The following is a 12354-nucleotide window of genomic DNA, read 5'->3' as shown; positions in this document are numbered from 1 at the left end:
AGTTTCTCTTCAGCCTCTAGTTGGTCAGCTTCCTAGAGGCAAGAGATGGTTGCATTAATTGTCCATTTCCAGAGAGTTTGTTGACTCACAATATCTTCTTAATCAAAATATTATATTTGCATAGATCATGTCTAATGAAACTATGAGAAAAAAAGTGCTAAATTTTTATTCAGTTCAATAAATATGTATTGATAGCCACCATGTCCTTCAGGATGACACAACGAGCTCTCCACACTGGATCATCCAGGGAAATACTTTCTTTTCTGAAGCGTTCTAATTGTTGAAAGGTTTTTTTCTCTCTGTCTGCCTGTCCATATTCTGCCCTTTGAAACTAATCAAGCAATTCTTCCTTTATGCAACATCATTAGATATCTACAGATCCCCTCAGACCCCTGAAGAGTCTTCTCTACTCTGTTAAACATACTCTGGTGGTTTCAAGTTCTCTCATCTTCCACGTCCCTCGTTTCCTGGAGCACACACTGCTGAAGTGTGTTTGTTTAGGGAGACCATCCACTTGTGTCCTACCTGTACAGAACAAGGTGATACTATTGTCTCTCCAATCTAGGTGCCATATTCCCAATGTCGCAAGCTAAGACTGTGCCAGATATGTTGGTAGTCTCTCCCTGAGCTTGACAGGTGTTACTTATACACTGAAGTCTCTCAGGGGCTTTTTGAATCTGATTTTGACATCTCACATATTCACTATTGCTTCCAAGTTTTGCATCGTTACAGGATTAAGAAACAAACATGATGTCTAGATCGTCATCCAACCAAGTCATTAATAAAAATGATGAATAGACCAAGGCAGGGAAAAGTTACAGTCCTTAATACAGGCTCCTGGCTCCTTCTCGCAGGTGGACATGTCCCCTCAGTGACAGCCAGCTATGAACAGCCCTCAGCCCTCAGTCTTGTCTACAAATGGACAGTCCCTGGGAGTATATGGCAAAGCAACAACTTTAAAAGTCTAGGAGGCTTTTCGTGAAATGTTGCCTTTCTAAGTGCTGTTTGCTGGATCCATTCTAGAATTTCACTAGAAATAAAAACTGAGCTCACTATTCTAAAATGTGTGAAATTCACCCCAATTTTAGTTACTATTCATTTTAACAGGGATATTTGACTAACTCCAACATTTTAGCACCATTGCTCTTCTCCCAAATCCCTCAAAGATCATATACATATCCAAGGTGATCTACTTCTTATCAAATGCTTATACCCATAAACTATGCTCTTAGTGCATAAAAACACTCCTTTCCCTGAAAAAGGCTATAGTCTTACAGAAGTTGATGAGGAACACACATATGGAATGTTGCCATAACAATAAAAAGACATGCTCATATAAATGTCACTAGTCCTAATTTACAGTGTAAGGGACAAATGAGGGACAGAGCCTCATGGCCTATGTTAGAGCAAGTGTCATGGAAGAAGTGGGTGCTTATCTGATTCTTCCGGGAGGCACTGATCTGGATGTTCAAGGGATGGGGAGGGGAGCGGTATTTCAAATTGGTTTCTTCCATCGTCCTATGATACCCTATCTGGTTTTACCTGAAATTTTCATACAGCTTGTGATTTCCTAAGAAATCCTCAGCACAGCTACAAGGTCGTATCATAAAGTTATACTATATTTATCTATAGACTTGTTCAAAAGAGCACAGAACACTTTATAGAAAATGTTATCCTTGGAATATCACATTGAAGGGGATGGGAGTATATATTTAGAAACTAACTGTAGGTGAAGAACCACAGACCACAGACCCTCTAAATCTAGTTCACTTCTTTTAGTAATGTATGAGTTGGAGTAAGTTAAGTCTCTATATAAACCAATACAGGACACTGATCATATGATCACTATTTCATAATCAGAGGCCATAACAGTTACAACAAAAGAAAATAATATTAGAAAAGAAATATAATATGAACTTAATTGTTGGGATATACCTTTCCTATTTACTCCTCTAAAGAAAATGATTACCGCTTTCAGACAAAAGTGTGAAGACGAGAAATGCTTCTTCCATGCTTATCCACACCTCTGTCAACCCTCAGATTCATCCTCTACCTTCTTTACCCCTCACCTCCTAGATCTTAGCTCCTACTTCTCTCTCTTTTTGTCCTTGTGAAAATTTAGAAAGCATCCACGTGAGAATTGTCACAGGTTCCAAATGCACCACTCGATCGGGCGTTTCACTAGACATCCTGAGACCCGCCCAACGCATTCTAGCACAGTCACCAACATGCAGGCCTGCGAGCTGGGGTCAGCTATTTAAACATTTGAAGTTTAGATAAATAAACAGAACAAACAAATCAGAGGAGTCTTAGTAGCTGGACAGACTGGTCACCTAGAGAAGAAGAATGTGTGATGGGAAAGAAAAGCAAACCCACGAAGAATGAATTCTAAACATGGAGAAAAAAACTGTTTAAAAGGTTCTGTTGAGAAACCACTTGTAAAATATTTGTTGTAATTTTCAGATACTTTTCTCAAAGGTACTCTGCTACAAGATCTGTTATGAGGAATTTACAGGAAATCAATAGCAGGAAATGGTGAGCCCAACAGAGAGCAGTAACAAAGTGTAACGACAGGAGCTACAGGAAAACAGGCGAGCTGTGAACTAACCTACAGGAGGAGATTTAGGAAATGCCTTAAATTGAGTAAACAAAAATTGTCAGGTAAATGAGACAAATGGGCTAAAGAAGATTAATTTACAAAGCTATCAATATAACTGACACTTAAAATACTAAAACTGCATGTATTTGAAAACTTTTTGAAAGGATATGCTATTCTTGAAAAGTACGTTATTTGCAAAAAAATTCTCTCTTGACTCCATCCAAAACAGCATAGTTGAACTCAAGTTAAATATTTCTATTCCTCCACTTTTAAGCATTTTAAAAATGTACCATGACCCAAATTTCCTGGTTACCACAGATGCTCTACACACCACTTTCAGGTGTCTAACAATCTTCGCTATTTTCTTTTGCTTCTCTCCTCTGTTTCAACATCAACCCAATCAATATATCTATTTAACAGGAGAACACATCACTGGCTTTGTCAATATATTTCTACAGGTGGTTCTCTCCTTTGCTTTGGTCTGCAAAAGTTTTCTGTTTTCTTATTTATAAAACAGGGAATTTGAGCATCCTTTCTAGCTCTAGCTCTCAATGATTCTAGAAAGGTACTCATAAATGAATTCCTTTTCTTCTTCCTAGTCTTTTTTTTTCCTAAGGAATACTTTAAATACATCTCACTATGGTAAATCACGGTCACAAAGCACAGAACTGAGAAGAGAGAGTCAGGAAGATGATCAAAACAAGTTCATCCATTTGTTTACTCATTCATGCAAAAATCACTTAATGAATTCCTAATACATTCCAGGTGTCCTTTGAGGCACTGGGGATACAGCATTGAACAAAATGAAGTCCTTGCCCCAGAGACTTACCCACAATGAAAGGGGCAGGGAGAGAGACAAAACCATGAACAATTAAATATATGACATGTTAAATAGTAATCTGTGCTATGAAGCAAAGTCAATCACGAGTAGGGAAGACTGAGAAGTAGATGGATTACAATTTTGTATATTGGGAAAGCTTCACTAATAAGATGGTATTTGAGCAGATCTGAAGCAAGTTGGTTACAGAAAATATAAGAGTTAAGTCACAGTAAAAATGAATGATGACCAAGTTTCTCTAATTTTTCCTTGGAGTTGTTTTTCTTCTTCTTTTTGTTAAAAGCACACTTTTTTGATGAGGAAGATTGGCCCTGAGCTAATCTGATGCCATTCTTCTTTTTTTTTTTTTCTCCTCAAAGCCCCAGCATAGTTGTATATCCTAGTTGTAGGTCATTCTAGTTCTTCTATGTGGGACGCCGCCACAGCATGGCCTGATGAGCAGTCTGTAGGTCTGCACCCAGGATCCGAACCAGCGGACCCCAGGCCACGGAAGAGGAGTGTGGGAACTTAACCACTCGGCCATGGGGCCAGCCCCTCCTTGGTATTTTTAAGTTCTGAATAAATCTAATTGACATGCTCTCTTAATTGCACTACTTGCTATCTCAATGTTTTCAAAGTGTTTTCTCTGGACCTAGTTTAGAATCAAGCGGGATGCTTATTAAGAGTATAGATTCCTTGGCTCCACAAATTTTGAAGTTGGGGCTAAACTCAGGGACATGCATTCTAATAACTGCTCCCTCCACTCTTCACGATTTTTATCCACATCAAATTTGGAGAAGCACTGCTTAAGACACATGCAGCAGAAATAAGGTTACTTTACTCCGTTTTTCTTCAAACTTTCAAATGCTTAGTGCTCACGTGCCATAGTAAATTCTGAATCCAGAAACCTCTTAACTTTCTTGTACCTTTCAGAGTCTTCTTGAAACAAAAATATTCTCTTGTCTGAGAGGCAACGTAAGCACAGAGACAAAGCATCTGAGGACATGAGGAGGCAGTGACTTCATCGTAATATTTCAGCATTTCCAATGCTCTGACTCAGATGTCCCAGATGCTTCTTACTGTCATGTCTTCTAGCGAACTGTGCATTAACTTCTTGAATGTGTATGGGAGAAAGATCGTTCAGCTAGCACTACACTGCCTCTCTTTAATTTTCTACATTTTAGACCTAAAGACATTACATTGAAATGACCTGGATTTTGCTAAGCTTACACTACCTTTTTCCCCCCACCAAGTTTAATTATAGTTATTATATAACGGCACAAATAGATTTTGGGAATTCCTTGAGAACACTTCCTAAATGAATGACCTGACCCGCAGAAGATTAATTTATATCTTACTTATAATTCTAATACTACTTGAGAAAAGACATATTAAAAAAAACTCTCGGGAATGCATGTTGGGGGAAGTAAGATCTTAGTAGACGTAAACTTTTCTACAGTCAAATCTGCACACTGAAAGCTGAGCACTGAGAGGGAACCCCCTCTGGGTTGTGTTCTTAACATATAGACAACTCCATAGTCCCTGAATGTGTAATACATCACCAAGGGATGGTGCAGTTGAAAAAGGTACAACATGAAACTCAACAACAGGAAATAGTCTGTTGAATGTTCTCCAAACCTCTTCTCAAGGTTGTGGTAAGAACTGTTCTGTAGTTTAGTATTCTTAAAAGATTGTTAAAAAGAGCTAAATCTAGGTCTGTCATTTTTGTTGAGGGGGTGGCTGACATATACTTCAAGTCTAAAGAGCCTCATTGAAAATGCAATACTGTATTCTTACTTAATAGGAGTATGGAGACTCGGAATTTTTGAATGGATTTACAAAGGTTCTATGGAAAGCATTACATGGAGAACCATTCAAATGAAGGAGACAGAAAAGATAGAGTTGGCTGTAGCTAAAGCAGAATGATATAAAGGGCACTGAAGTGAGAAATGCAGAATACTGTCTCATCAGGATGAGTCACATTCATGTTACACAGCTCTTCTCGAGGCTCTGGCAGTTATTTAATTGGGCACATATTTAATTCAGCTCCTGCTATGTGTTATTCCCTAGGCCACATTAACCAGAGGACGTTACTCTTGTGGATGTGATAAGAGCTTGCTTCTCTAATTTCTGAGCTATATCACTAACCTGAATGTACATTATTTCCTGATAAACACTTTCTATTTGACATATGGGAAGCAGTAAAAAGTAGAACCACTGTCGGGAATTATTTAATTGTGTATCCTTCAAGAAAAACCATTGCCTCCAGAGAGGGGCAATGCCTTAGGGTGGTTTATTTTACCCATATATGATTACATCATCTCCAACAATGCCTGCACAGAAATCTCGTGCACCTCTCAACAAACAAATGGGTTATCTAGGGGTGAAAACGCTCCAAGTGTTTCCTTTGTGTTGAAGTGGCAAATAGCTTTAACAAACAAATACTTCCATAACTGGATTCCATACAGATACAGCATAAAGCTTAGGTATTTTCTTTTCATACTCAAGAGGATATAATAACGTGTCACAATCATACGTTAATGGGGCTGTAGCAGAGACAAGGGCTGGCAGGGGTGTTTGCACTGCTCAAGTCTATCAGCCACCAGCAGGGAAGTTTTGCTAAGTTATACTCTTATACTGCACTGCTGTCTCGTGGCATCCTCAATTTTCCTTAATACCCACCCCCACCACTTTACACTGGCCATTCTCACTGTCTGGCGATTCCTTTCACCAGGTTCCCAAGTGCTGGTATGATAATCAGCAGAACAAAATGTAATATCTAGTTGCTGACTGATTTTCACCGAATAATGTACCATTAGCATTGTAGTGTACCGGATTCTAAATGGCACTATTCGTGGATAAGTTTATATTATTTTCATAATCTCAAAATTCATTTTGCAACTCTCCAATGCAGGGCTGTTAGTTTTCTATTGCCGCTGTAACAAACTACCACAAACCTAGCAGCACAGAACAACGCAAATTTACTATCTCTCAGCCTCTGTAAGTCAGAAGTCTGGTGAGCTCAGCTGGGGCTCCACTCTAGGGATTCGCAAGGCTGAGATCAAAGTGGTGGCAGGACTGCGCTCCTGTCTGGATGACCTGGGAATGAGTCCACGTCCAGGCTCCTCCAGGTTTCAGGAGAATTCAGTTCATTGCAGTGGTAAGAGTGAGATCCAAACTTCCTTCCTTGTTGACAGCCACAGGTTGTTTTCAGCTTTGAAAGCCTGCTCATATCCCTTGGCTTGTGGCCTCCTCCCTTCATCTTCAAAGTCAGCAACAGCAGGTTGAGTCCTTCTCACGTTACATCTCTCTGACCACAGCCAGGAAAGATTCTACACTTTTAATGCTCATGTGATTAAATTGGACCTACTCAGATAATCCAGGATAATTTCCCTGGAGCTCAATATCCTTACCCTTCATCACCTCTGCAAAGTCCCTTTTGGCATGTAACATGACATATTCACAGGTCCTGGGGGTTAGGATGAGGACATCTCTATGGGGCCATTATTCTGACAACCCAATAGTCCTGAGGCCAAATCTGGTTGGCTACCTATTTTTTTAAATACGAATTTATTGGAACAGAGCCACACCCATTTGTTGATACATCATCTAGGGTCACTTTCACACAACAAAAGCATGGTTGAGTAGATGTGAGAGAGACCACTATGGCTCACACACCTAAAATACTATCTGACTCAACTGAAAATGTTTGCTGACCCCTGCTCCAACAGCATAATTACTCTAAAATATTCTTGAAGAATATCAATTATGTATTATGAATAAAAATAAATGGAACTTGAAAAAGTGAGAAAGATGCTTACCCAAGTTTAGGAATGCAGGATATAACTAAAAAACTGTAGCTAGAGAACAATTTCTGTCTCAGTTTCAGCTGTTGGCAGAGCCATCAATCTGCCTCTTTAGTTAGCATTTCAAGACTCTCCCATAAAAATTACCAAGAGCTTTAAGCAGGCTGGCCGTCAGAAATTTCTTCCAAATGGACAAAAGCCAGGGCAGAACAGTAATTAAAAAGTAAAAAGATACAACACCCCTTTGTAAAAATTACATATGCATAGACCGTACTTCTTTAAGCTCTGCCAAGTGATTTTTAATTCCTTAGGTTGTTATCAGCCTTTGATATTCATGAAAATATCCACTGATGAATGCTAGACTCTCTCTTCATTGTCTCTCACACTTATCTAATGGTAGCAAGCATATTCATTACATCTTCCATTGTGTTTCCACTATGATTTACAAAGGCCATGGCTCATGATTAATTTTTAGGTTATACACAGAAAACAAACAACTTAATTTGCTAGCTTGATCCTGTTAGTATGCAAGCAAATATGGCAAAGAAAACAAAACCCACAAGCCTGAATTCCCATGGCAGCTTTAACAAATATCACCAATTTGAGAACTACAAATAAACCTCATGCATTTTTCTCAATCTTGAGAGACAGCAGGTTCAACCTGCCCAGACCATTAGAGTTGTTGCTCAGTGGAAGAAAGAAAAAGAAAGACGAGACTAGACTGCAGAGACTGCAGGCCAGCAGAGTCCAGTCCATCCTTCCACTAGAGATGGAACTACATAAAGACTTCTTCTTTGGGGAAAAAAATGCATTTTCAGGCTTGCAAAGTTGACAGAGCACGAGATGACTAAAACGCATTTATTTTTTTATTCTTCTAACTCATCTTTAAAGATAGGGATGTTACCCGCCTTGGAACGCCACAGCAGACTCAGACCTATCAGACCCATGGCATCCTAAAGGTGGGGGGGGGGGGGTGTGTGCGTGCGAGGGTGTGTTTGCGTGCATGTATGTGTGTGTATACATACAGGTCCATTCTACTGTACTTTTTTAGGTCTCAATAATTACTTTCAATAAAATTATTAACTTTCCTTACTCATTAGAGAGTCTAACAACATTGATAAATATAAATGTCACACTGAAGAAACCTTAAGTAATATGAAAAACAAAATTATTTTTCTGGGAAAAGAAAACTTGATATTTCTTAAAAGAAAGCAATTCCTATGCCTAAGCATGAAGGACCACAAATTCTGACTCCATAGGTCATGACTACAAAGCCATAAGCCCAAAAAACTGAATTAGGAATAGCATCTTACTCCTTAATGACTTATGAGCTGGTTAAAACTGCAATTGGCTTTGCTAAACACAATTTGAATTTCAAGATCCCATATTCTATTACCTATTCCTGCCAGTTCCCCAGGGCCTTATTACAGTTAACATACTTTAAATGCTATTTGTTAAAAAGCTTTTTAAAAGAACACATTTCGTTTAGAAAATGTTAACAGGCTTTTCCCTAGACTCATTATAACTATTAATTCCCATTCTTCATTTTTTTTCCCCACACAGTATATGAAACACATATAATCTGCAAGTCATTATTCTTTTCTGAGCTCAGGAAAGTATAGCAGATACTTTTGATATAAGAAAACAGGTGAAAGTAGACAGACTTGATATTAGAAATATGTCATATCTAAAACAGTTCAATTTTGAAGGCAATAACAATAATTATATATATATAGTTATAGTTATAATGAAGTTTCAGCTTGTTCTAATCAACTTCAATTTTCATGTTTAAGATGTATCTTTTCTTCACATTTTAGTGAAGACTATTAGACTTCAGTATAGGCCCTTTTGGTTCTCTCTTCAATGGAAATAAATTAAAATCAGTATATAGAACATATCTTTATAGGACTGGTAATGAATATTAAGATACTCAATAAATAAGTCATACATTCTTTCCTTCAGTGATGAATAAAATATTTTACAAAATCTAACTTGGATGGTAAGTTTAAATACAACAGGCATTAGAAATTCAAAACAGTCGAGCAGGAAGGACTGTGTGAACTCTTCTGACGACAGTGGGATAGGTGTTTATAAAACAGAGCGAAGAAATGAGGGGTTGAGCAGTCCTGAGAGGCTGCACTGCGTGGCTGTTAGTGGGGTGGCCTCTGAGGACAGCACGGGCGGGCAGTTCAAGTGAGGACAGGACAGAAGTGAGGGAGAAAATTTCACGGCATTTTCTTCTCCAGTGTGCACTTTTCTTCTTTCCCTCCTCCCTCTGCCCCCTTTCTGTAACAGATTTGTCTATATTCTCTTAAATCTAGGCCTTCCAGAGTGGAGATAGCATTGCTTTGGGAATCTGGTCAACTCACTCAAAATATGGAAAGACAGAATTAATTCTAAGTGACTTGTGACAATTACCTCACCATTCTTACATTCTGACTTTCATTGCCACTCCAGGATCTAGCTGGCACTGAGTAAAATTTATTGAGTATACCCTCTGGTTTCTATATGTAGAATTGTTTTTTTCTGAAGACAGTTTATCTCTTTTGTAAACTGGCTAACAAAATATACCCCCAGAAGAGAAAAGTTTGGCTCCAAGCTTAAATCTGTCATTTCAAGTAGTTTTGCTGAATTGAAATAATGAGACTGTTTCATTAACACTATTATTGAGGTTACTGTTTCTTCAACTTATGAAAAAAAAAGTCATCTAATTAACATGTTCGTTAAACACTGCCAACTTTATCTTTATTTAGGATGTTCGCGAATGTCCATTTACAGGAATGTATTCTCCATAGGAACATGGTACATCCTGACACTGTAGGGCTTTCCCAGTGAGCAGTGCACGGAATCCCTCTCTCTCCCTATCTTTCACCAGTGCATATAGCTGGATAGAAATTACCATGACAACAATAAAAACAAATAAGTAAATAAATATTTTTATAATGAATTTTGAACACACTAAGAAATAAGTTCCCTACTCAAAAGCAGTGTTAAAAGTATCTCCCAGTTTTCAGTGTGGTGATGAGGTCAGGGCTAGTCTAAGGTGTGAGGAAGTAGATATTGTAGAAATAAAAAACATTCTCGAAGTTAGACACAGCCAGTATGGTTAAATTTCGGCAAAAGTAGGAAAAGACCTAATAGTTTAAGTATTAACTGTGATGTTTAAAAGCTATTGCTGAGAGATTTGCAATTTTCATTAAATGAATTAGGAAAGCTGAAACACCTTAGTCAAAGTGTTTCACAGGGAAGATAATTGTTATTTTTTATAAAACCCAGGCTGCCTTCTTTGGGAAATCAGAAATTATAAAATAGCAGAAAATACATAGGTTTTGTAAACCACAGGATGTGAGTTTAAATTCCATATGCCATTCACTAAGTATATCAAATTGGGAAGATGACAATCACTTTGTGTTTCCATTATTTGTATGTAAAGGTCAACTTCATAGAAACTTTTCAAGGAATTAAAAAAAAAAGCAACTATGTACATACAACACTTGAGACTGGCTTACTTTACTATAGGAATCATGAAAGTACAGTTAGGAAAGCCTCAATAGGAATCACATTCCTTGCCCCTACTCATCAATGATTTAAGTACTTAACGCGAGTCTGTAATGGATAAGTAGATATTTTAAATTTCCGCATAAGGACTGAACAAGACCGGAAGAACTTCAGTGGCAGTTGGATGGATTTAAGAAAGGGTTCTTGTTGTTCTGGAATGGAAGGTTCAGATTTAGATCACTGGGGCGCCCAGGTATTTATAAGGAAACTTCTCTGCCCCTCGAGTTGGCACTTTTAAATGCCACCACACCCATTCTCCCACCCTGGAGATCACCACTGCCCTTTGCATTGCATCTAGAGCTTCTATTGCTGCAGGCATCTTAAATCTATTTACATGGCAGTCTTCCCACCACTGGTGAGACAGGGTCTTATTCATCTTGATCTCCCTCATTGCCTAGCTCAGAGCCCAATAAAGATGTGTATACTGATAAACAATTTATTAACTGTTATCTTGGATAAATTAAAGAGAGTTTTATTACAAACAAAAATATAGGATTTCATTCCTATCTAATATACTTCTTCATAACAAATTAACTCATTTGCAACTCTAAAAATACGTTCTGGTCTTATCAGTCAAAAGGATGACTGTTAACCTTCTTTAGAAGGTCAATTCCATAAGCAGCTCAATGCCAAGTAGACGATACTTACATTAGCCAAATGGGCCAGTTCTATCTCCAGGAACGAATCAGTTGTTTTGGGTTCAGGCCTTATTGTGACCACGATGATTTTGGAATTAACGACAGTATAATTTCTGAAACAGAGTAATTATGATTAAAAGGAGGAAGGATTGGTGACAAATATGAATTCCTACTGCTCAATACACGTTGGGATGGCACGTTACATAAAAGATTCCTAAGCAAATACATAGAAACACTGGGCAAATAGATTGAAAACATAATACTAAAGGAAAATTCATGGAAGGATACAGTTTATTTTTTGTTATAAACAAACTCTATCTGGAACTAGAAAATTTTGGAGGGAAAAGCTATTGCTGAATGTGACCATTTTAGATGCAGCCAAGATGAAAGCAACAGCACTGACAAGCTTTCCAAAACTTAAATCTGATTCCGCTCCAAGAGAGATGGATTGTGAATTTAAACCTTCAGGCAATCTTTAAATGAATATAATCCATTTATCTCAAGATGGGCCTAGTAGTTTTGTTCCTCAGGAGACCAAATCTTGCAAAGTGCTATCTTAGCGTTTTTCAGACTATCTCAAAATTCTTTAAGAAGAATGATTGGAATGTGGAATAGCATGAAAGCAAGTAGAGTTTAAACATAAATAAATGCTATTGCTAATTATTGATCATCATTCATTTCAGCAAGAGATTTACAGGCCACCTCCTTATTTCAACATGCTCGATGTAAGGAACACCTTTGCCTTTTGAAATATCTTACCACAGTTTGCTCACAAAAAGGTTTTAAATATAGTCATATTTAAAGAAAACACCAAAATTATCCATAAATATAAATATGTAAAACTGAATCAACTCTTTCGTGCACATACAGGTTTTCAACCAAAATGCATAAAATGCTACACATTACCTATTATTTAGAGATTTAAAGATTTTATTG

General features: G+C 37.7%; 1 protein-coding gene across 8 annotated transcripts in view; it reads right to left on the bottom strand.

Annotated features, from left to right (window-relative positions):
* The window catches only part of ADGRB3 (adhesion G protein-coupled receptor B3), a 644987-nt gene that overhangs the window by 260920 nt on the left and 371713 nt on the right, over positions 1–12354 (bottom strand). For all 8 annotated transcript variants that reach the window (XM_070584837.1, XM_070584838.1, XM_070584839.1 and 5 more), the window contains one exon: positions 11429–11531. In XM_070584837.1, coding sequence (XP_070440938.1) covers positions 11429–11531 — 103 coding nt within the window. The remainder of the gene's footprint in view (positions 1–11428; positions 11532–12354) is intronic.

This window comes from Equus przewalskii, chromosome 19, assembly GCF_037783145.1.
Source record: "Equus przewalskii isolate Varuska chromosome 19, EquPr2, whole genome shotgun sequence".
Lineage (NCBI taxonomy): Eukaryota > Metazoa > Chordata > Mammalia > Perissodactyla > Equidae > Equus > Equus przewalskii.
Note: the sequence above shows the minus strand (reverse complement) of the source record. Positions and strands in the feature narration are given on the sequence as shown.